Source organism: Vanessa cardui, chromosome 17, assembly GCF_905220365.1.
Source record: "Vanessa cardui chromosome 17, ilVanCard2.1, whole genome shotgun sequence".
NCBI lineage: Eukaryota > Metazoa > Arthropoda > Insecta > Lepidoptera > Nymphalidae > Vanessa > Vanessa cardui.
In genome coordinates, this window is record NC_061139.1 from 9,493,309 (window position 1) to 9,520,331 (window position 27,023).

General features: G+C 35.1%; 1 protein-coding gene across 1 annotated transcript; it reads right to left on the reverse strand.

Annotated features, from left to right (window-relative positions):
* Nucleotides 1–5,164: 5,164 nt before the first annotated feature.
* Nucleotides 5,165–26,787, reverse strand: LOC124536655 (nuclear pore membrane glycoprotein 210). The gene is made up of 28 exons (XM_047113204.1): nucleotides 26,508–26,787; nucleotides 26,273–26,423; nucleotides 26,058–26,178; nucleotides 25,550–25,637; nucleotides 24,548–24,778; nucleotides 23,880–24,351; nucleotides 23,231–23,316; nucleotides 22,744–22,920; nucleotides 22,039–22,170; nucleotides 21,499–21,584; nucleotides 20,953–21,116; nucleotides 19,336–19,464; nucleotides 18,322–18,464; nucleotides 17,280–17,487; nucleotides 16,935–17,054; nucleotides 16,069–16,269; nucleotides 15,230–15,472; nucleotides 13,930–14,070; nucleotides 12,521–12,631; nucleotides 11,691–11,880; nucleotides 10,978–11,078; nucleotides 10,341–10,625; nucleotides 9,684–9,871; nucleotides 8,883–9,022; nucleotides 8,019–8,200; nucleotides 7,155–7,347; nucleotides 6,130–6,597; nucleotides 5,165–5,506 (listed from the first exon to the last, which is right to left on the reverse strand). Exons 1-28 carry the CDS (start codon nucleotides 26,669–26,671, stop codon nucleotides 5,292–5,294), a joined length of 5,130 nt encoding a protein of 1,709 aa, XP_046969160.1. The 5' UTR covers nucleotides 26,672–26,787; the 3' UTR covers nucleotides 5,165–5,291.
* Between the last annotated feature and the right edge of the window lie 236 nt (nucleotides 26,788–27,023).

Below are 27,023 nucleotides of genomic sequence, written 5' to 3' on the forward strand. Positions count from 1 at the left end.
TGATAAAAACAATAAGTAAAAGAAATAACTAGATGTTTTAATTACGCAAAACGTATTACTACGTAATTATGATGTATTATAACGTATTACTACGTAATTATGATGTATTATAACGTATTACTACGTAAAACAACTTAAGGCAAACGTCCCAATTAGGACGTTTTCTAGTCTTCACTTTTTGCGCGTTAATAACATATCTGTTTACTACAACATCATTGGGTAAAATAAAAAGAAGATTTTTTTTTTTGATTTTTTAGCTTATGCAATGAGCATCAGCTAAAAAAAATTAAGTAATTAAATATTGATATCAGTATGTCGGTGGTGTACGATTTTATGGCAGTGCATAAATTAGTATTACTATTAAGTTATTGCTGTATTATGAATAAGTAAAATAGTAAAAGCTGTTATAACAGAATTAGAGTTTAAATTATAAGATATTAAATTAAATGTAATTTTACAAGACAAAGAAGTATGAAAAAAGACTATCTGTAAACATTATCTTATAAACTTAATAAATTTATATAATAAAAATTATATTACGAATGCTAAGGTATATTTTCTCTTATATATATTTATACTAAAACTTTTAAAATTCAAGACTCAAGTTGATCATATTCTATATAAAATATTCGATGTTTTCAAATTAGAGGCTTCAAATTCACTGTCTGAAATGTTGTTATAGTGACAAGTTCACAAAGCTACAGGTTCTAAAGTGTTAGGCTCAAATCTCAGTATAGAATCGTATTTAATTAATATTCCCGTAAACGTGCATCGGTCCTGCTTACTGGTTTAAATTGTTTTCGATCTTGTTGTACAATTTATATGTAGCTCTTGAAGCCCATCAAATTATGAGGAAATGTGGAGTTAATACGTGTTTGTGTCTACATTTTAGCAAGATGATATCTCTGGTACTACTCGGTTTAAGCATCGTAGTAGCCGTTCAATGGCAATAGAAATCTGTCAGTAATATTCAAGAAAATCTTCTTTTTTTTAATTTATTTCCACTACAGGACATTTATCGATACGATATTTCCAGAATTAGTTTATATAGATGTTAAAAGTTCATGGTAAAAATAATTAAATAAATTTACGTCACACAGTTCAGTTTTTTACACCGTCCTTTATTAAGCACATCAGTTTTTAATAAGCTGGTTAATATTGCTCAAGTTATTACCATTAGTTTTGTACGACATTTTGTTAATGACAACATTAAGCAACACACGACGCAAAAAAAGTAAAATAAAAATGAAATAGCGACTCGGTACACCTTAAACCCCTAGAAGCGCAGCATAGAATCAGCAAAGTAATCATGGATGACACATATATACTAAAAACAGTAATCAATAATTAACAAATCAAATAAAAGTGAACTAAAATAAAGTCACAGGAGATGTAAAATACTTACATGATTAAATCATACTTTAACAAAAGTGTTCAATCATCACTTTGATGGTAAATAAATTATGTTTACTTTTCAATGTAGAGCATGCTAAATTCAATTCATTTATATTCTACCAATAACTAATATCAAAAGTCTACAAAATAAAAGTAACCACAAACAACAAGACTATTTATTCGTCAGACAGACATGGCAATGTTTTTATGCCAAATCACCCCACTTGAATTAATCGTATCTAAATATTTTAAGCATGTTTTACACATAGCATATAGGATACCTACTTATTTCTACATTCCTTAAAAGTGAAGTATATACATAATACATATACCACATTCCTTTGGGTTAAAGTATTCAGAAATCACTTCACTTCACTTTAATTCTAAAATTAATTAAGTTTAATTTAATATGAGACAACAAAATAATTGAATATTATTATTAGTTAAGTACTCTATTTATATAGCATTTACAAAAAAAATGAAATAAATAGTTTGCTACTGTCTTTTTTTGACTGTAATCTACTGTTTATTAATTCTGTAAACTAATTTTAAATACATATCCATGTAATTATTTGTTTTCCTTTTTTCTAAATAAGAAATACTTGTAAACGAAAAACAATGTGATTATAGAATCAGTAATCACAGCCAAATATAAAAGCTGGATTTAAAATCCTTTACGTACGTACGTTTTCTTGTTTCAATTTCCATGTAAATAATATAGAGTACACTTAGTTTTTTTTTTTCAAAATAAATTTTATCTTTTGTCCCAGACTCAAATTTTACCTAGCTTTACCTTTTAACTACACTTTACAAGCATTATTTAAATTTCTTATTAGAAAATCGAGCCAGCTAAGGCATATGTTAGTTAAAATTTTCTTTATAGAATTTTGAATAAAAAGTAGATCATTTTATATTTATTACTTTAATAATTTCTGTATAAATTATAACGAAAATAATGATATTCTAATAAACAGATATGTTATACCACACTAAACTAAACAAAAGAAAAAAGTGTGCCGCGCCGGAGCCGTTTATTTTACATTTCGTTACAAGTAAAAAGGATAGCTTGATAAAAAACAATAAGTAAAGGTTTTAATTACGCAAAACGTATTACTACATAATTATGAAAATGACTAAAGGCAAACGTCCCAATTAAAAATTAGGACGTTTTCTAGTCTTCACTTTTTGCACGTTAATGACATATCTGTTTACTAGAACATCATTAAACGAAAATAAAAAAAACCTGTGTTCGGAAGGCTCATAATCGTTTCACATTATTAAATAACATTATAAAATGGCAAATTTTACCAATATCAAGATAGAAATAAAAAACCTTTTTAAGTCAAAAAATATTTTATTTACATTACATTACATTACTTTTGTTCAATACGAAAAAAGAACAGAATAAAACAGTATAGTATCAATAATAAACATTGTTGTCTACGAATATGCTTATTCCGTTTAAAATATGCATACGCTCATGAGATCTTCGACACAATTTTAATGTCCGTTGGGACAGTCAGTCAGGATCAGTGAGATTATTTAGTATATTATCACCAGTGGGGGATCTACACATTTCCCAATTATAATCTTTTAATTTTTTATCGTCATTCGTCTTTACCAAGCTTTTCGTCTTTAGCTTTTCATCTGAAGATGAATTAGGAAGTTATCAAATTAAAATCTCACATCAGCTGCATTATGCTCACTAATTAGCTACACTGTTACTTTCATTTTAAAATAGTGAATAATGGTTGAATCATTGACAACAATATATATCGATCGCGCGTTTAATTCACACATATTACTCTAGGCTATTTGACACATTTTTGTACGATGTAAAAATTAATTAAATACGAACACACTTTAGTCTCCATCGTGATGTTCCTTGGTCATATTAATGATTAAAAATAGTATGGATCCGTAGTGTACAGCGTCGCGCTTGCCAACCAGACATTTAAAGTCCGTTTTAATTAGTTACAGATCAAAAATTATATTAATAAGTTAGTAAAAAGCTAAAAATACTTTTTAACCATAAACTCATGAGAATGCCGTCAAAAAATTATATTATTTAAGTCGAAAATTTACGTCCAAACTAGAAATTAGTACTTATGTAAAAGGAAAAGTAAGTAGAGATCGCATACTATGCGATTCACAGCCAATCAACATTTTTTATGTATATTCCATTATATCTCGTAATATACTGTATTTGTGTTTCATTTGTTTTCCTAGTCACTATTGATATTGTTTATTAGACTATGAACCTATCATTACACTAATGATCATTAAGTTATAAAACAAGAAACAATTTTCAACACAAAAGATTATCACTAATCATTAAAACTAAATAATTAACAAAATACTAGTTAATGACTGAATTAAAAAAAAAGTTAAAATACTTTTAAATTTCCTTTACCCTTTTTCTAATGAAAAAAAAAATAATCATTCAATTTTCAATCCCTGCACCGTTAGTTTTAATCTTTAATGAATTTATCTTTCGATAAGGGTATTAAGAAGTATAAATTCAAATTTCGCGTTGTACTAAGTCGCATCATGAGTTTCCAGTGACAAAGTTGAAAGAACAACTTATCACACAATTCTGACTAGAATTGTGTAGCCTTATGTTTGAACCCATGATATGAATTGTGCACAGCTAGAAATAGTCCCTTAGATTTGATTACATTAACAGTGCATTGGGACCATTCATTTATTACGTAGGACGTTTTAGGGGGGGGGGGGGGGAAGTGGGTTCGACCATGTCTTATGTTTTATTATTGAGTCTTATGTGTTATTATATGTGTATTCATTTTTTCCTTTACATTCTTAGGAAATAATTATTATACAGGGGGTCAAAAACTAGTGAAACCCTACGTAATTAATGAATGGAGCCATTTAAATGCTACTAATATTGATGTAAATGCTTTTTTTAATATACCTATTAAATCTGCCTTGAATTACACTGACCATGGTCAAATTATTATTTGGTTACTTTTTATGCATGGTATTATAATAATTGGTTAGTAAACACCAATAGCAATTGTGTATCTTATCAATACCTGTGCGAATTAATTGTAGGCATACCAATATTATTAACACAAAAATATGCAGTCAAATTGCTGACTTCCTCCTTTTTTGAAGTTGGTTAAAAACAAATGCATATAGTTTTAGGACGGACATGTTGTTTTTTTATTTCTATTGTGTATTTTTTATGTATTCAAGAAATATTGGGCACATTTCTAATTGATATCAAAATTTTAACTGATTTCTAATAAATTTTATCAACATATTATTTGAAAATTTTAAATTCATAGCCAATATTCTTAATCGATTATTTATATACATTACAATTTATGTCATACTTCTTGTTAAAATTTTACAACCTTTACACAATAGTAACAGTAAAAAAAAAAACAAAAATAATCGAAACATTTAGATTAGACAATGTTCTCCCTTAGCGATTCGCAGTCACAAGTTTCATATAGTACGACACAACTTAGATATCGCATCGGCAAAATTCGTAAAACCGATCACATCCGAATTAAGTACGCTATCCCAAATTATCAAAATAATTTTTTTCATGCGAATATGATCTTTGCATAAATGTAATAACTTGTAATATCACATGACCTAATATATTCGTCAATTTGACGCGTCGGTTTACATGCACTTGCTTTCTCTGACGCGTGAATCTATAGCGACAAATAGCGTCGAATGGCGCGATAGGGAGCTATTGTAAATCGACAGTAATCGGTTTTATTTTCATTCCATTTCATTTTCCGATGCTTCATCTAATTTGTGTCGTACTATACGTAATTCGTTTAAATTCCCGTATTAAGCAAACTGTCGAATCTTTGGAATTAGCTCACGTCACAATAAGTAGTTTACACGACACATTATCACTATAGGAATCTCGAGTGAATCCTCGTCGAATTGGGCGAGAAACTGGCGTCGGGCAGCACGCTCGTGTCGCCGTAGACGGGCGACGCGGGCCCGCCGGCCGCGTACGGACTGCGCGACCACGTGCGACTACGCAGCGGCGACGCCTCCGGTATCACCGTCTTAGAAGGCTCGCTCGGCATTTGGATCCTGCCTTTCTTATTGAGTCTCGATTGAACTGCAAAATAAATAGGTGAATAACTCAAAATTGTAAAATATAATCGTAAATTGACTTTTAAGTAGTCTAATATTTTTCATTTCATTTTACCTAGGAGGACTCTAAAAAATATGTTAAATATGCAATTATTATTATTACTTTTTAGTGCATTTTTATTTGTTTTAAAATAGTGTTTTGTTTGAAGTCGGTTTTTCTTTTTGTTAAAATTTTTATTTATTATCGTCTGTTGTCTTCAATCATAAATTATCTTTTACAATAAGTCAATGTAACTATAATTCTAGATCTTGGGTGACCCTTTGATTTCTTGGATAAATGCAACGCAGAGTCGTTTTATAATCTACTAGCGACACGTCCCAACTTCGCACGGAATTACTGATAATAAATACACTACAGAATTTGTTTATTTACGACGTCACATTTCAATCTTCTAAAATTATCAGGGTTTCCTAACTATATTGTATATCCGTTATCATCCAACCGTCAAATCCGTTGCGTAGTTTTTATGGTTTAAGTATACATAGGGATATAGGGACAGAGAAAGCGACTTTGTTTTATACTATGTAGTGATTTACTTGAGCAAAAAAAGTGTAGAATAAAAAAATAAAATTATTTTCATAACTCACCGTATAAATAGCCGGCTGCGATAGCCAACACTGTAACTAAGGTAGGCAAATAAGGCATCATAAGAGTTAACAATGCCCCGAGTAATGTACCACAAGCTATATCACATTCCCTTTCTACTTCCACTTTTATCTCTTGGGATGTTAGCTTTGAGATCACATTAACCCAACCGATTCCACATGTAACTGTTTCACTTTTCACTAAAACGTTTATTTCGCCGTCATTTGTATTCATTTCGAGTTTCAAACCAGGAGATGTGTTTATTTTCACCAGCTTCAAAGCATGTGGATGTCCGTATATCGTGAAGGTAGTGGGCGGGTTTAGAAGTGATACTTTTGTCTCTGATACTTTTATTTCAGGTAGAAGTTGTACTTTAGTGCAAGTACGAGAAACTCCCCATTCAGCACACAATTCAACCTCAGATGCTTCTGTGACTTGACTTGCTGTCATTATTGAGCAACCCAGTTGACCTAAAATCAGTAAATTATTGTTAAAATTTTTGATTAATAAGTGCGAAACTTTGTCGTTTGTCACGATTTTAATTAGGTACTACTACACTAGTTTCTCTATACTGTCGTGTATATGTCACCGTAAGATTACAAAATTATTTAGATTACAATCTGACAAGACATATTGTAAACTATCGAAATACTGTGAACCGCGAAATATGATTGCAATTTAACGTATTATTTTTCGCTATATTGTAATATATCGAAGTTAAACTGTTAGATTACAATCTGTCCCGCGTCAATGCGGATATTGAAAACAATTTAAACAAAATAATATTAATTATTTACATATATAATTCTTCTGTAAGAACATATACTTGATATGTTGCTGAACTATTTTTTATTATTATTTATAGCACATGTCCACAAATTGGTTTGGGACAATCTACCTAGTTGCGCTGCGATCAGGTTCCAAATATTTTTAGTAAAATAAATATATTTATAGTTTCACATTAAGTCAGAACGACCATTTAATTACAATATCATAATGTGTTATAGAACTTTCTTTCCTCACTTACCATCAGCAATATTCAATGTTGCTTGAGCAGTATGAGGTGTTTTAGTACGACAAGAATAGGGTAGTTCAACTTGTATGCCTTCCAATGCGTACTTTTGTTCTTCCGTACATAAAACTGGACTTGATGTGAGACCGGATCCTTCGATGGTTAAGGGTACAAATGAAGAAGGCCACTCGCCCGGTAGAAACTCCATCTAATAATAATACATATAATTATATCCTCTTTCACTTGAAATAACTCCTGTAATAAATAATTTTCTTGATTTTTATTCAACAGTAGATAAAATTATCAGTACTGTGTTTTTAAATAAACAATATTATAGCAGACATTTTTTTGGCCATGAAAGTTCGACGCCAAGAATTTAAGTTATTTTGGTTTTTTTAACAAAAAGTCTCATTACCGAATAATTTCAATATTGTCAGTATTATACTGACAAACATTAAAAAGCAGGTGAAGGTAATAAGTAATTCGTATAATCTGTCTCTGAACATCCATAACAACATATGGTAGTGAAATAAATTCAAGTACATTAATATTAAATAATATATTAATATAGTATTTGAGATATGAGATAAGATACATCGTAACTGATGATTTTGGGTTCAAACCCAGGCACCACTGAATATTCATGTGCTTAATTTGTGTTTATAATTCATCTCGTGCTCCCAGTGAAGGAAAACATAGAGAGGAAACCTGTATGTCTAATTTCAAAGAAATTCCGCCACATGTGTATTCCACCAACCCGCATTGTGACAACATTATGGAATATATTGCGAACCTTCTCCTTAAAAGGGAGAGGAAGTCTTTACCCAACAGTGGGAAATTTACAGGCTGTTTGAGATAAGGAGAGATTACAAGTCTCACCCTATTCATGGGTATCTGGTGCACGGTGAGCGAGGTGGGCGGGCGGTCGAGGCGCAGGGCGTGCCTGGCGGGCTCGTCCGCGTCCAGAAGCGCCAGCGTCACGCCCGCGCCCGCGTACAGGCTCACGTGGGGGGGAGCCCGCCAGCCCACACCCTCCAGACATATCGCCCAGCTGCCAGTAGCTGAAATGAACGAGTCTTATTTTAGTTTACAATTATTTATGTAACTGAGAACATCAGATTGATCGACTGTTTTTATTTTTCTTTTACAAATATTTGTACGATCATTTTTGCCATACAACAGGCTATTTGACAATGCGAAAAATAAATTGTGAATTATTGTAATCAGTGTATATTATGAGTTTAAAAATGGTTATTTACTAACGAAACTTGAAAATAATACTTAATTTATTCATAAATCAATGAATAAAAATGCATTTTTTCAAACGTTTGTCACGTGACACAAAACGCTCCTGATTGGCCGGACTTATGATGAAGTCACTTTCTTGTAAATCTTGCTTTTCTTTTTTTTTCTACTTATATGTACCACAGATTAAAATACAGCAAAGTGACGTCACCGACCCCATTGTAGCGCCATATTGTGCAAGTAGCGTTTCCGCGCGTTACTACGTTACTAAATAATATAATATCGATTTTAAAAAACAGTCAAATAGCCTATTGAGTTTATCTTGTTTTATTATGTTCTTGCAACATTCAATGCAATAATTTCTTATAAAGTTGAACCAAGCAAAGATAATTCAAAATTAAATATCGTATAAATATTCTGACAACATATAGTTTAGAGAAAATGATTATTTCAAAAACAAAATTTGCAGAAGAATTTTTATAAAAAAATGTATCTCACCTAAAATCTTGTTAGCGCTTACGTCAGAACCGACAACCCAAACTTCGTCGGTGACAGTAGTTCCGCCTATAGAACTTTGGAAAACCATAAACGCTCCAGCTGCGTCCAAGCCGGTCATAACCAGTTCACTGCCTAGGGCGCTGTATCGAAATAATTACACATTATAATAATTGCACCAGAAACATCGAGAGATACAATTGATTATTTGACTACTATCATATTTATCAATAACAATTTATATTTAATTATGTATACAATAAAAGTGTATATAATAATTATTTACTTAATTAATTAAACCTCCCTAGTTTTTTATAGAGTTATACAATCATTTTTTTTTTTAAAAATTAATACGGTTACTTTTTCTATTACCATTATTAAATACGAGATATTCACCATGTTTTTTGTATCTTTATTCGGTGAAGCTCGACATTTCGACATTATTTACGAATGTCTTGTTCACGAGACTGAACAAGTTTACTATATTTAAAAAAAATAAATTAGAAGGGTAAATGGTCTATCGGTCAGTAGGTCCTTTTGCAATTCTGACTGCATATGCTGTATATATAAGTAATATGATGTGGGGGCAGTGACCTGTCAGCGGCGCGGCCGGGTAAATAGTCTATCGGTCAGTAGGTTCTTTTGCAATTCTGACTGCATATGCTGTATATATAAGTAATATGATGTGGGGGCAGTGACCTGTCAGCGGCGCGGCCGGGTAAATAGTGTATCGGTCAGTAGGTTCTTTTGCAATTCTGACTGCATATACTATATATATAAGTAATATGATGTGGGGGCAATGACCTGTCGGCGGCGCGGCGCACGGGCGCGGCGCGCGGCGCGTTGCGCGCCACGTCAGCCTGCGGCGCCAATAGCTCGCGGCCCAGCGCGCTGCGCAGCACGAGCCTTACGCCCCCCTCCTCCGCGCCCCCCGCACCCCCCGCCGCCTCCGCCGTGCAGTAGTGCGGCTTGGCCACCTCCACGTGGATCACCTGAAGCGTCATGGCATTGAACCCTTTTAAGTCTAGTCTAGTATTAGCGCATCGATATACTCAAGATATTTGAAACACATACACACTGCGAGTCGAGATGGCCCAGTGGTTAGAACGCGTCGAGGCAAGCACCGCTGTTTCATGTGCTTAATTTGTCTTTATATATCATCTCGTGCTCAGCGGTGAAGGAAAACATCGTGAGGAAATCGTGACAAATTTCATGGAAATTCTGCCACATGTGCATTCCACCAACCCGCATTGGAACAGCGTGGTGGATTATGTTCCAAAAACCTTCTCCTCAAAGAGAGAGGAGGCTTTTAACCCAGCAGAGGGAATTTACAGGCTATTGTTGTTGTTGTTACACACTGCACTGAATTATACGTGACATTTGTATGAGATAAACATAGTCCTTATTTTAATTAAAAAACAGTACCCAGTAATAAAAGCAATCCAAACGAAAGCAACCTACCGTTTCTCTATCGATGTTATTTCTCTCATCCTTATTTTTGACAACGATGACCCCGTGTCCGGGTCTCAATCCTCTGACTTCTCCGTTGCTATTAACTTCGAAGGCACCATCCTCGTACGCGGACCAGGTGCCCCTCGGTAAGGACTTCAAGCGCACCATAGCGCCCACAGCCAGAGCCAAGCGATCACCGGACGTGAAGTCGCGGGAGAGCCCGTCGACTGACGGTCGTATGTCCGATACGCCAAGAATCTCTATCGTACTATCCCAGGATCTCGTTTCTGCTATCTGATAAAATAAATAAAACATAAATTAGGTTGTTAATAAAATATTATTTTTTTAGAAATCATCATCATCATCCTGCCCTTTTCCCAATATTATTTGGGGTCGGCGCAGCATGTCTCCTTCTATACTTCTCTGTCAGACGTCATCTCACAAGTAACATTATATCTAACCATATCGTCTTTCACACAGTCCATCCATCGTTTTCTTGGTCGTCCTCTACCTCTATATCCATCCACATCCATGCTCAAGGCCTTTTTTTAGAAATATATAAATATAAAATATTCCAAAAAAATATAGTAAATTATGGCCCACATAATAATTGTTTACAAAATGTTTGAATGTATGTATAAAATACCTGTCCCATGTTCCGCACTCGTACGTCGAGAGTAATGACACCAGGCTTTAATGGAACCACGCGAACCGATAGACCTTCTACCACCGACCTCTCTAGCAAATCTGAAATAAAAAAATGAAACCATTTATTTATAATTTTATCTTTCTTTCCATAAACTTTTATTATATCACAACAAGACAAGAAACGAGATGGCGCAGTGATTAGAACACTGGCATCTTAACCGTTGATTGCAGGTCAGATCCAGGCATGCACCGTTGAATATTAATGTGCTTAATTTGTGTTTATAATTCATCTTGTGCTCGGCGTTAAAGAAAAACATCGTGAGGAAACCTGAATGTGTCTCAATTCATCAGCCACATGTGTATTCTACCAACCCGCATTGGAACAGCGTAGTGGAATTGGTTCCAAACCGATTAGAGCCGAGATGGCCTAGTGGTTAGAACGCGTGCAATTTAACCGATTGCGGGTTCGAATGTAGGGAAGTTTCATCTCATGCTTGGTAGTGAAGGTGAACATCGTGAGGAAATCTGCATGTGACAAATTTCATAGAAATTCTGCCACATGTGTATTCTGACAACCCGCATTGGAACAGTGTAGTGGAATCTGTTCCAAACCTTCTCCTCAAAGGGGGAGGAGGAATTAGCCCAGCAGTGGGAAATTTACAGACTGTTGTAGTAAATACGCCATCAGTAACGCGTGAATGCGTTCCCCACCGTCGAGGTGCGTGGTGTAGAGTCGCGCGGCCGTGGGGTCTCGCAGGCCCCACGTGACGCGCGGCGGTGGCTGCAGCGAGCCCAGCGCGCCAACCGACAGCCCGCCCGCCGACAGCCACACGGGGCCCGGCCGACCCACCAGCAGCGTCTGCGTAGCCGCGCGCACGCGCAGATTCGCGATCGGGACCACCTACGACAGTATCAGTATGACCATATATTGTGCGCTCTATGGTTGAAAAATTACTAAAATTAAATTTAAAACAAAAGGCAATCTCATATATACATACATGTATCACAAAGTTATATATATTTTATATTAGTATGTATATTATAAGTCATTATTTTCGTTTATCATGAATATTATTTTATTTTTTGCACTATCCTGTTTCTGCTTTTGCAAATCCTTTCACCAAAGGTTGTCTGTTAGAGATTGCTTTAGCAATAAGACCGCCTTTGCACGCTCTTATTTTCTTTTCTTTGTTGTAATTGTTCTCTTTATTTGTATGTCCTTTCATTGTGTGTGCAATAAAGTATTAAATAAAAATAAATACAATACATATATGAGACAATATCACATACATTATTATGACTTCAATGTAAGTAGCTGAAATACTTGTGTCATGGAAAATCTGAATGATAATCTACATCGATTCAGCTGGGAATCGAACCCGGAACCTCGGAGTGGCGTACCGATGATAACCGGTGTACACACCACTGGACCACGGAGATCGTCAATAATATTACAATATAATTATAATATTGCAATTTCTGTAGAAATTTTGTAAAAAAAATGAGATATTGTATTGACGATCATGATACACAAATCGTACCTCGATTTCGGCCTCAGCGCTAGCAAGTTCTACGTTTGCTATATCCAGCGCGACCAACTTAACGCGGCCCGTTCCTGTAGACAAGCCCTGCACTAAACCCGTCGAGGACACCTGTGAATAAAAATAAGCACAAAATATGCTTTAATAATCTATACCACAATATAATGGTGTTTTGAATAAAATTAGATCATTATATTTAAAGTATTTCACTTGAGGAGTAAAGGTGACCCAGCGGTTAGAACGGAATCATTTATTTATTTATTTGTGTACCAACAGAGTATACAGAAAATTATATAAATGAAATGTGTACAAAGGGATAAATTATCTCTAACAAGAGATCTCTTTCAGAAACCCTGAATCTAGTGGAGACTATTTGTAATACATATTTATGGTGTTGGTAGAATATCAATTAGTTTTATATTATAAAAATAAAATAGAAGTAGACTTAACGATAAATGAATATATTACACACTATATACAAATAAATACATTAATATATAAAATTATCTATAATATATATACATATACAATCAACTTACATAGATACAAAAAAATATTTATACATATGTCAGAGACTGTCATGAATTCCTTAGCGTAACGAAGCGCGGCACGAATTCCGCGAGGCGGCAGCACTGTCGTGACGTCACGACGCGACTAACTTCGTGCTATGACGGAGAGACGACTCACTTACGATTCCGCTCTCGTGAAGATCACTACCTCCATCCTAGGAACTGTCATTCGCTTCGTTGCCAAGTGTGATACAGTGTTTTACTGAATAAGTGTCTTAAGTACTTTAAACGTTGAATAAACGTGTTCCTGTATACGCGGTTTCCTCTTTACTCGATCACCCTAGTAATACGCCCCTATGATGTCTGACGATCGTACTGATGTCGCTCTCTATCCGACACATACATATAAAATAAATTAAGTAGTAGTAGTAGTAACAGCCTGTACATTTCCCACTGCTGGGCTAAAGGCCTCCTCTCCCTTTAAGGAGAAGGTTTGGAACATATTCCACCACGCTGTTCCAATGCGGGTTGGCGGAATACACATGTGGCAGAATTTCTATGAAATTTGTCACATGCAGGTTTCCTCACGATTTTTCCTTCACCGCTGAGCACGAGATGAATTATAAAGACAAATTAAGCACATGAATCAGCGGTGCTTGCCTGGGTTTGAACCCGCAATCATCGGTTAAGATGCACGCGTTCTAACCACTGGGCCATCTCTACTATATTTTACTATATTTATATTTATATTTATACTTATATTTATATATCTAAATAAATTAAACTTAAGTGGAAAGAAAGTGTTGCTTAACTCATTATAAACGATCATGCAACCAAAGTGACGTGGTGGAATAAGTTCCGAGGCTTGCTCTCAAAGGGAGAGTCGGCCCGGGTGCGCACCTGCAGGTGTTCGTGTCCGGCGCGGTAGTGCAGCGCGGCCAGGTGCGCGGGCGGGCCGCCCACGCGACGCAACTGAACGCGACCGCCCGCCGGCAGACGCGCCGACGCCGGCTCCACACGCAGAGCCGGGAACACCACAACCTGCAAGACACGGCGAGTGTATAGAGGATGGAATGAGTACTATAAGATATAGGCTATCAGTTTGTTAAGAAATATCTTAAACAAGTCAATAAAAGATTTTTTTTTTTTTATGGTATAGGTTGGCGGACGAGCATATGGTCCACCTGCTGGTAAATGGTCACCATCGCCCATAGACAATGACGCTGTAAGAAATATTAACTATTCCTTACATCGTCAATGTGCCACCAACCTTGGGAACTAAGATGTTATGTCCCCTGTGCCAGTAGTTACACTGGCTCACTCACCCTTCAGACCGGAACACAACGATACTGAGTACTGTTATTTGGCGGTAGAATAACTGATGAGTGGGTGGTACCTACCCAGACGGGCTTGCACAAAGCCCTAACACCAAGTAATAAAAGATGACCAATCAATATCAATTATCATTTATTTTAACGGTTTCATTAGCAGACGGATTCGTAGAATTGTTTTATAATAATATCTTTGAATGTTTTGGCACCAAAATATATCCTTAACTTTACGACCACGGTCCACGGCTAGTCTAGTGGTCGTAGTAAAAAAATAACAATAGGCTATTTGACAATGCGAAAAATAAATTGTGAATTTTTGTAATCAGTGTATATTATGAGTTTATAAATGGTTATTTACCAACGAAAGTTGAAAATAATACTTAATTTATTCAAAAATACATAAATAAAAATACAAATTTTCAAACGTTTGTCACGTGACACAAAACGCTTCTAATTGGCCGGGCTTATGATGAAGTCACTTTCTTGTAAACTTTGCTTTTAACCACAGATTAAAATACAGCAAAGTGACGTCACCGACCAATGGGGTCGGGCAGCGCCATATTGTCCAAGTAGCGTTTTTGCGCGCTATTTAAATATGGAATTTTTAATATGATATTTTTCGGCAAATATGTACTAGAAATAAAAAATATCAACTTTTACTGGGTTCCTTAACTTCTACTAAATAATATAAAATTAATTTTAAAAACCAGTCAAATAGTCTATTATATATTATGTTTCTAATTAATTTGACTTGTTCCTTTTTCCTAATCAGTGGTTGTGTTTAATTTGACCATCAATAAGTAAGTAATGCTTCTATGTTGAATAAAGGAATTTGAGTTTGATCAGCGATTAGAAGATAAATTGTTTACCTCAACTTCGGGACTCCAGACGCCGCCGAAAGATGCCCGAACTCTACCGGTACCCTCGTTCAACCCGCACAGGTTTCCATCCCTCACGACGACTTGGCCGGTTGTCTTCCAATCCGGTTCCCTGCTGGTGCTTAAGTATCTATGTGATATCCCTTTGACCAGGGCACTTATGGGGACGCAGCCATCGACGCAAACTGCCCGAGCCGTTGACACTTCGACACTCAGAACTTCTTCGACATTGACCTATAGTAATTATAAAAAAAAATGTACTTTGCTTTAAAACATAACATTTAGAAATTATTACAATTGTCATGAGAGTCGAGATGGCCCAGTGGTTAGAACGCGTGCATCTTAACCGATGATTGCGGGTTCAAACCCAGGCAAGCACCGCTGATTCATGTGCTTAATTTGTCTTTATAATTCATCTCGTGCTCAGCGGTGAAGGAAAACATCGTGAGGAAACCTGCATGTGACAAATTTCATAGAAATTCTGCCACATGTGTATTCAACCAACCCACATTGGAACAGCGTCGTTGAATATGTTCCAAACCTTCTCCTCAAAGGGAGAGGAGGCCTTTAGCCCAGCAGTGGGAATTTACAGGCTGTTGTTGCTGTTGTTGTTACAATTGTCATGTAGGGCAAGGAATGTTAAACCTTCCGAATTTAATCTGTAGTTTTGTAAGCATTAAATCTATACATAGATTGTACATACATATACGACTATCTCTATGGGTATTTTTAATTAAAAAAAATCATAATGAATCTGATTTGATTTCACGATCAGTATTAATGATTTGACCTTGCATACAGATATATAATATAGATGAAATAGTTCCTACCTCAATGAGCTGCCTCTCACCACCCACACATAAATCAATCACATGCAAGTCATAAGAGCCAGGAGCTGGAACTGTTGCAGAAAGTCTACCACCGTCTACGGTAGCTGTGACCCCTTTGGGCACCTCTACCGAGTACTTCCCACTCCCTCCTGTTATTGTTGCTATGTTGGGGACGAATTCACTTTCCCAGGCCGTATTTACCTGAAAGATAATTTCAATTACAGATTAAAAATATATTTTATGTGTAACATGTTATAGTCTAATCATTAGATCATAACATGTTCACGCCAATTAGAGTCTAATGGTAACGTAATAGATTTGGCATAAATAAGAGTCGAGATGGCCCATTGGTTAGAACGAGTGCATCTTAACCGATGATTGCGGGTTCAAACCCAGGAAAGCACCGCTGATTCATGTGCTTAATTTGTCTTTATAATTCATCTCGTGCTCAGCGATGAAGGAAAACATCGTGAGGAAACCTGCATGTGACAAATTTCATAGAAATTCTGCCACATGTGAATTCCACCAACCCGCATTGGAACAGCGTGTTGGAATATGTTCCAAACCTTCTCCTCAAAGGGAGAAGAGGCCCAGCAGTGGGAATTTACAGGCTGTTGTTGTTGTTGTTGTTGTAAGATAATCGGTTTTTCGGTTGAGAATATTTAGTAGTTGACACTTCCGAGCCCCGGAAAATATAAAGACTGGTCTTTGCTGACTTCTTTCCGATTACATCGGATTGCTCCTTAAGATTACAAGTTTGAAAAATAAAAAGTGCGCCAGTTTAACTACTTTAGTGACGGTGTCCATTTAAAATTGGTCGCCGTAGCTGAAATCATCAATATATATGTATATATATATAACCTTACTTTTAATGGTTCACATTTCAATGGTGCTACGACTTTAGCTTGAATAGTGGCCGTTGCGTCAGGGATAGCAGCTTTGAGGACTCCACTCCATCCTATTGCTTGTTCAGTCGCTACTACAAGCTGAAACAAAATAATTATTTCCATGAAAATTAGGTCTCAAATAAATGGACCAAAACATATGCAAGTACATAAGTTATCTGAGACAATATTTTAATAATAAATTATTTTAAAAGATATCTTAACTAAAATTCAAATATTTGAAAAAAAAACAAAATTACATGTAACTTGGTATCTTAATGAATTTAGTCAATTTACAAGTTGCACAGATTATAAAACATGTGTTACCTGGTAATACTTATGAGGTACTGGTACGGGAGCAAATTCTGGATTTGTTTCAACAAACAATCTATCATTAGATCTATATTCTATTCCAACATGATTCGGCTGAACCTCCCACGATACACTAGGGCCTTGTTCATCTAACAGTTCTCTTCCAATCGCATCAAAGAGGGTAACTTTAACTACCACTTCTTGTCCTGGTCGCAACCATATCCTGTAATTACAGTTACATTATTATCATTATTTAAATAAGAAATAAGTATTTATAGTACGACACAACTTAGATGTCGCATCGGCAAAATTCGTAAAACCGATCACATCCGAATTGAGTATGCTCTACCAAATTATCAATATTTATTTCTCACGCGAATATCATGTTTGCACAAACGTAATAACTTGTAATATCATATGACCTAATATATTCGTCAATTTGACGCGTCGATTTACATATATAGGGAGCTATTTCTATTGGTGGTGTAAATCGGCAGTAATCGGTTTTATTTTAATTCCATTGCATTTTCCGATGCTACATCTAATTTGTGTTGTACTATGTATGAAATTGATTAGACACAGTGTATCGAACACCCGCTTCTTAATCGAAAATAGTGGATTAGACTCTAATCAGACATTACTGGTTTAGCAATAAAAAAAATATTGTCAAACATCACATACTCGGATTTAAATGCAACGTTAGCCAAGTGTTTAATGTTATTCTGCCATCAATATAAGCTAAACTACCAACCAACATTTTTAGTGACATTTTATTTGCCTGTATCTAAGATATTTCTGCCACATGCTTGATGCTGAATTGGGAGCGAATTAATAAAAAATATCTTTAAGAACTGCTATAGTTGGTTTAAAATATATGATACATATATTCAACTAGGAAATCCTTCGACGAATTAGCAGTTTTTTTTTTTATAATAACCGGTTAGGCATATGACTCCACTCCACCTGATGGTAAGTGGAAATGGAATCCAAACGCGAAGAAGACTAGTACGCACAGCAAGAATGAAGAAGTTTGGTCATTAATGGTAGTAGTTAGTACCTGGGTCCCCCGGAACAGTTCCCGGGCGTCTCGGGCGGCTCGAGGCGGATCCTCGACACGTGCGGCGCGCACGACGCTTCCAGCTCGACAGACTCTTTCTCGTCCTCCGTGAATGACACCAGTTCCAGACGGGAATCTCCTTTCTAAGAAAAATAAATATTATTTTAAAACAAGTTTTTATACATTCAAGTAACATAATATTTCCCTAGAACGTTATTTTATAAATTGACTACCCTATTGGTCACGTGGCTGAATATTTTTTTTAAAATCTTACTGATATATAGCCGAAAGTATAAAATATAAATATAAAAAATATATACACTTAATGGAAGAGGAGGACTTATCCCAGCAGTGGGAAATTTACAGGCTGTTAATTTACTTTATACATACATATAAAATGTATCCATGTTTGTTACTCTTTCATAAAGAAACTACCGAATGGATTTTAATGAAACTTTACAATAATATAACTTATATATCATAGTAAGACATAGGCTATAATAGGCTATTTGACAATGAGTTATTGTAATCAGTGTATATTATTTGTTTAAAAATGGTTATGTAATAACGAAACTTTAAAAATAATACTTAATTTATTCAAAAATCAATAAATAAAAATTTATTTTTTCAAACGTTTGTCACGTGACACAAAACGCTCCTGATTGGCCGGGTTATGATGAAGTCACTTTCTTGTAACCCTTGCTTTTCTACTATATGTACCACAGATTAAAATACAGCAAAGTGACGTCACCGACCCCATTGCAGCTCCATATTGTTCAAGTAGCGTTTTCGCGCGTTATTTAAATACGGAATTTTTAATATGATATTTTTCGGCAAATATGTACTAGAATAAAAAAAAATCACTTTTACTTTCCTTAACCTCTACTTAATAATATAAAATGGATTTTAAAAACCAGTCAAATAGCCTATTCATAAAAATATTATATAATTACATTAGATAACTGACATCCGCGAACGAAGTCACGGGCAAAAGTTATTCCGATATATAGTTACCCTTTGACATGCAACGGTGAACAGTTGCGCGTCGGGGTAGCGCAGCGGGCGCGGGTCGTCGCGCGCGCCCAGTGACGTCACGCGCGCGTCGCTCGCCTGAGCCGACAGCGCCTCGCCCTCCGCCACAACCTACGCTCGCAAGCAAAACATTCACATTTAAACGTAATTATTATTATGTTAATTCGATGTCTTTGTCGCTGCCCGTCACAGCGATGAATACGACAAAAAGGTGACCATTGAAAATCAGCATTGGGTTTTTTTTTTTAGGACCCATATTTCACTGAATGGTCCGCCTGTTTGGGACACGGCATATTTGCAGGCTTTCCATATGTACATCTACGCACATAATTGTTTTTGGATTTATTGTCATAGTTTTAGTTAGTTCGTAGATTTTTTTTTTTTTGTTTCTCTTGTTCCTTTTTTATTGTAATACCTGTGCCTGTGTTTCAAATAAATACATTCTTCTTCTTCTTCTAAACATAACCCTCAATTTATTACGTTGAGTTAATTACTTGGTGGTAGGGCTTTGTGCAAGAACGTCTGGGTAGGTACCACCCACTCATCAGTTATTCTACCGCCAAATAAAAGTACTCAGTATTGTGTGTGTTCCGGTTTGAAGGGTGAGTGAGCCAGTGTAACTACAGGCACAAGGGACTTATCATCTTAGTTCCCAAGGTTGGTGGCACATTGACGATGTAAGGAATAGTTAATATTTCTTACAGCTTCATTGTCTATGGGTGATGGTGACCACTTACCATCAAGTGGCCCATATGCTCGTCCGCCAACCTATTCCATAAAATAAATAAATAATTTTTTTCGAGTCACGATGGCCCAGTGAGTCGAGATGGCCTAGTGGTTAGAACGCGTACATCTTAACCGATGATTGCGGGTTCAAACCCAGGCAAGCACCGCTGATTCATGTGCTTAATTTGTCTTTATAATTCATCTCGTACTCAGCGATGAAGGAAAACATCGTTAGGAAAACTGCATGTGACAAATTTCAAAGAAATTCTGCCACATGTGTATTCAACCACCCAGCATTGGAATAGCGTGGTGGAATATATTCCAAACCTTCTCCTCAAAGGGTGAGGAGACCTTTAGCCCAGCAGTGGGAATTTACAGGCTGTTGTTGCTGTTAATTATTTTTATTGAAACACATTATAAAACATAGAAACGTCAAATTCGCTGATAACCTATAAGTATATATCATATTTTGAATTGCAGAATGATTAAATCCAAAACAATATAATTACACTCGTTCGTTATTTTATTACTAGTTGATAGGAACAGAAGTACGTAGTAAGCTTCGCTCTTATCTGTCTATAGACAATGAAGACAATAATGTAATAATAATAGCGCTATGTACGTACGCACAAATTTTAATGACTGTGAGAAAGTGTAATACTACATTGATGGAAGGAACAAATAACACAAATTTATTGCTTTAATGTTTTTCGTCAATTCTTCTCAGGTCAAGACTTGAAGACCGGTGGGAGCTTCACTTAATATAGTTATTAAATGACGATACAAAAGTGATTGTAATAGCCTATATGAATAAAGTATATTTTAATTTGACTTCATTTGGCTATAACAATAATAACTTAAAAAAGTACGTACCGGCAGCGTGGCGCCCACGAGCGCGGCCACGTGTCCCGGCCACAGCAGCGCCGGCGCCGCGCGCACCGCCACGCGCGCAGTGGCGCCCGCGCGCCCGCGCGACACGCGCACCGTCGACACGCCGCGCGCCGCCCACGACACCTGCAGCACGCAGCACGCGCCCTCTGCGCGGGGGACACGTTATGACGTAATACGATGACGTAATACCATGACGTAATACTATGACGTAATACTATGACGTAATAGTTGACACTCTCATTGCGTGGCCACTAGGTAGACAGCTGAAAATCAGCAGAGGGATAAAAATCCCTCATAGCCTGGGCTGTCTCTTTTTGACTGCACACAAGTTTTATATTCATTATATATTTTTTTTCTTTATTATTATATCTTTCTTTGATTATGTTGTTTTTATATCCATTTTTGTATATATTTTTTTTCTTTATATGTATGTCAATAAATGTTTTTTTTTCTTTTTTCTAATATGATATGGTACAAATAAAGAAAAACTATTTGCTAGCTATTGACAAAATCACATTCGAAACTCACCTATGGGTTCGATCCAAGTCGCCGCTGTTACGTTTTGGGGTTCCGGACCCTCCAGTAGGGACACCGCGAAGGCGTCGCAGTTGCATCTGTAGCATACAAAAAAAAGGGGGGAGGGTAAAAGGACGGGTAAATGAATAGGAGTAAGTAGTATTAATAACTCTTTAGAAATATAAGATATTAGAATAGAAATATACACAAATTACAAATACCTAAGTCTAGAACTAAACATTATGGTAACAAAACTATACAAATGGAGGGAGCGCTAATGTACAATAATCTACCGAAAGAAATATTTAACGAAAAATCTTTTTTGAAATTTAAAACTAGATTAAAAACATACTGTCAAACATTATAATTATATTTGAATGTTTGTATAAATAAGGTCACCAACTATATATATGTTTATTATTATATTACTAGTTTAAGTTTCCTATGTAAGTGAACTTTGTTTTTAATGGGAAATAAATCATCTCTAAATCTAATTAATTTGGAGCATGACATGACTGTGAATCATTTATAAGTGTGCCACGTGTGACTCACCGGTGGAAGTTGTGTAGCTCGGCCGTGTGCGGGTGCGCGTGCGTGAGCGCTACGTGCAGCGCATGCGCACGACCCACGCGCGCCGCACCCGAACTCGACACGCGGACCGCCTCCGGCGACGCCGCCCACACGCTGCCAACAGACACACATATATATATATTTAATGGGTAAGCGAATAGGCCAAAAGGACACCTGAAGTTATCACAGCAACCCATACACGTAAGCATCGCAAGAATGTTTTAATCATTAATTATCTCTCGCAACTTGGTGTTAAATAAATAAGGAGTGTAATGTATTATTTGCATAAACTTACCACCGTATCCCATACACATTAGCATCGCAAGAATTTTTAATCATCCATTATCTTTCCCAACTTGGTGTTAAATAAATAAGGAGTTTAATGTATTATTTGCATATACAAAGGATAAAGAATATTATTTTTTACATTGAATCATGGCAATGAATTATACAATACATTTTTCATATATTATACAAATTCAATGCGAAAACACCTTAGAAACTTAGATGTCATGGTCCTTGTGTCCTTAGACACATTGTCATATTCACCCTTCAAATTAGAACAATATTAGGTATTGCCGTTCACCGGTAACATATGTTGTGAGTCAGGCCTGCACAGGCCTGCACAAAGATATACCACCAAGAACTATTAAAAATTCCATGGATTTTTCAAATATGATATATTACCTGCCAATAGCTCGTATATGAGGGTATTTCGTGAGATGTACGCGAACTTCTAAGTGTCCGACTCCTCGAACAGTTAACTTGCCGGAGGGTGCGAGCGAGAGGGAAGAGCTTGGTGTTTCACTCTCCGACCACGTGACGTCCTCTTTACCGCCCCCACGATGGTGTAGTTGATAATCTCTAAAAATAAAAATAGGGTTATTGTACACATCCATTTGTTTATTTCAAGCAGTTAGATAAAATTGGTTTGAAATTGATACCAAGATTTTCTAAAACATATGACTGAAAATATTTTGTTACAAACAGCCTTATTTCTTAACTTCACTGTAATCTGAAGATATCGAATGACGCCATCTTGATTTTTTTTGTTTATCAAATAACCTTAACTATTCCTTAAACTTTCAAAAAAATCCAATTTAAACATAAAATATTATTTTCGTAAAAAAAAAACACAAGTCATAATCATTATCTAGTAGAAAAATATACATACTGAGTTGTGTCTGTCCATGCTATGAATAGTTCTGGTGGTACAATTTCCAACGGATCAACAACTACAGCTGAAGCTTGTCCCTCCACCTGTGAAACATCAATAATAAACAAATAATTATAAGCTATTCTTAAAAACTTACATAACTTACTAAATAAATAGACATAAAAAAAAAACTAAAATGCAGCCTAAATATTCAAGAAAGTTGTATGATTGATAGAAATGCAATCTGAAAGAGACCTTATGATTGTACAATTAAAGATGAGTTTCATTTACAAAGTGGTATAGATACTTCAAACTCGTGCAAGATAATAATTTTCATCTATTACTGAATGTTTTACATATTCAATGTGAAATAATAGCTCTATGTAAACACTGAGTTCTACGACTTTGGGAAATGTTAATAATAATGTTTGAAAGGGGAATTGACAGAAGCAAAGACTCAAGTTTGTTAACTGAATACAATACAGAATATAGCATACTATATATGGTTTACATAGTATAGTACTGTAATTTTTGTACTGTTGGAATTAATCAAGCTTACTACTTTGTTGATAAAAGGCTATTGTAACTAATAGTAATTACTTAAAAACTAACCTTAAAATATGTTTTAAAAAATATTTAACAAACTATAAAATAAATATTTACTAACCTTTTTCAATAAAGTTCTTCCAGCTATAGAATATAGTCTAGCTGTAACAGTGAAATCTCCTGCATTCTGTGCAACAGCGTCGGTGATTGTACCATTCTCTGTCGACCTCAATAAATCCACATTAGCATCACCTTCCACTGTTAATCTAATCAACATTTCTTGACCAGCTGTTATAGCATGACCTTCTTCGTCAAATACGATACAATGTATTATAAAAACATCTCCATGTACCAATAAGTTGGATGGCCTTATGGTAACCCTGATTGAAAAAGGTTCTACAACTGACAATGTGGCTGTTGCAACATTCGTAACTCCCGACATGAGGTGAACTGAAGATGTTCCAACTTCTACACCTCGGACTAGACTTATAGCATCTTCGAGAACAGCTATGGAAGAGTCTGGAACTTGCATATTGTATAGTGTGTCGGCAACATCTTGCATTGTTAAGCGACCAGCCTGAGCTCGTACAACTCTGAGAAAAAAAATGATTTATTCACACATTAAATGGTCCATAATAAAATAATAACTGATTCAGGGTAAATCTTTTTTTACTAAACTCCAATAACTAATAAAATAAAATAAAAAACATAAAATTTTGTTTATAAATTTTATAAATAATAATAAAGATATAGTATAGACATTTATAGCTAGAATTGTATGTTGCTTACCTATAACGTAAAGTATCGCCAGGAAGAATGAAAGCTGTTGCAGGAGTAAGTACGACACTTGCAACCACACGTAAGTTCAAATCGGTACAAATCTGTCCAAGGCAAACTGTCACTAAAGCTTCGCCCATAGCCTGTCCATACAGCAGTACTGAATAAGAATGCAATCCATGATATTCCAACTCATCTACACCTTTGGGTGCTTCATAATCAGTATCGCTCCAACGAATAAGGCTGAAAGAATAATAGATATACTTTATTTTATCGTAAGAACTACATTTATTTTATTGAAAGCCTATTAAAACTCACAAATGCACATAACAATTCTGTTTTGTCATTAAAGCATAATAACTACAGTATATATAATATACTATTTTCAATTGTATATAAAATAAAATGACATATGTACAGTACGACACAACTTAGATGTCGCATCGGCAAAATTCGTAAATCCGATCACATCCGAATTGACTATGCTATATATATCCTAAATTATCAATTTTTATTTCTCATGCGAATATGATCTTTGCACAAATGTAATAACTTGTAATATCACATGACCTAATATATTCGTCAATTTGACGCGTCGATTTACCTGCACTTGCTTTCTCTGACGCGTGAATCTATAGCGACGAATAGCGTCGAATGGCGCGATAGGGCGCTATTTCTATTGGTTGTGTAAATCGGCAGTAATCGGTTTTATTTTCATTCTATTGCATTTTCCGATGCTACATCTAATTTGTCTCGCACTATACCATAATCAATTACTGAAGTAATAATAATAATATAATTATGTATAAAATAAAACCTTTGAGTAAAATACTAAAATCAAAAGCCAAATAAACTTTTCAATATGTTGCAGTATTTTTTGTTAAAGTGACTGATAAATATATGGCTCACAAGTCCTTTCAAGGTCTTGTTTAAAACACCATATCTGGTATAAGCATTCTTCACATATTTTATTATAAATAAAATACTAATGATTATGTGATAGAAATTACTCACTTAACTAAAGGATCTCGGCCATACATACTCCCAACATTGTTAATGGTCCAAGTGAAGCTAACTCCCTCTAATGTTGTAAATTTATTTCCTGTAATAAACATCCACATATTTTTATATTTATTTGCTAGTGACGCACCCCAACTTCACAGGGGTGAAGATATTTATATTTAGATATACAAAGGAAGTTTTCTTGTTACTTTACTACATTTATCATGTATTATAAACTAAAACTTTCCTCTCGATCTATATATTAAAAGAATTGCACTAACATTTGTTGTTCTTGTTTGTAAAACATGTATAAAATCAACATGTATGAAAGGAATTTTATACTTTGGAACATTCTTCATAAATGATGTGTAATTAAAAAAAATGCAAAAATTACTAATTACTATTAAAGTAATATATCACTCTTCCATGTTAGTAATGTTTGTACTGTTAATCTTCGTAATAATACAACGAAAGAAAGTACCTTTTTACTTTTAAACCAATTTCATCAAAAGAGACATACCTGTTTCATCGTAAGCTACAACTTCAAAAGCTTCTGGTGCTTGTTCTAAATAGAGGTCTCTTGTAGTACTTAATATTTTTAAAGAGGCTATTTTATCAATATCAACATCTCCACGAAGTATCTAAAAACAGAAATACATTCAATGACAATGAGTATTTAAATAAAAAATTGCTATTTGCATAAGTTCGCGCCAAATTATAAAGGGCATATCTTACTTCGCCAGTATTCACATCTTCGGCCAAAATTATCACCAAGCCAGGTGGTACACTTATTTTGGACACAGATACTCGTGCTGCGCGGGAACAGTGGCCCCAAGTATCATCATATAGAGGCTCAATATCGATGATGTCATCTCGAGACAAACTCCTAAAGAAATAATACATTTTTTTCTTTAAAAACAATATTACTATTTAAAGTATTTCTTCTGACTATTTATTGAAAATTACTTACCAACTATAACAACCACCCTCGATAATTTCAAATGTAAAGTTAACATTCAAATTTTCAAACCACGGCAGTAATACTCTAGGAGTGTTTATCTTCGCACTATCACAAATGATCGTCAAATAATAAAATGTTATTAAAACACCTAAAGTCTTGTGTAAAAGCCCCATATTAATGACATGAGAAAAACATTTATTAAAAGCAAACTCTAACCTAAAACTCAGAAATCACAATGATTTCAATTTTTGGCATTTGGCGGCGGTTTAATTGTCAAACATAAATAAGGGATCTTAAAACCCGTAACTGTCAATTCTGTCATCTGTGACAGAAGGATCCTAAGGAGCGTACGAACTACAGACCTTCCTTTGAGACGGAATTATTTTGAAACGAAACCGTATTAGATATAAAATAAATAAGCTGTAAAATAGGAAAAGAACCTGAACAACAAGCGTAAAAATTGTTAAACTATAATATAATATTCATCGCATATAAATTATTTCTTTTTTAATTATTTATTATGTA

Bases quoted from the DNA above. Each gene is read 5' to 3' on its own strand.
- LOC124536655 (XM_047113204.1), bottom strand. From the start codon at position 26,671: ATGGGGCTTTTACACAAGACTTTAGGTGTTTTAATAACATTTTATTAT. The intron at 17,055-17,279 runs GTAACACATGTT...ATTTTGTTTCAG, and splicing joins TACCTCATAAGTATTACCAG to CTTGTAGTAGCGACTGAACA. The intron at 12,632-13,929 runs GTGCGCACCCGG...TTTTATTCACAG, and splicing joins CCGGACACGAACACCTGCAG to GTGTCCTCGACGGGTTTAGT.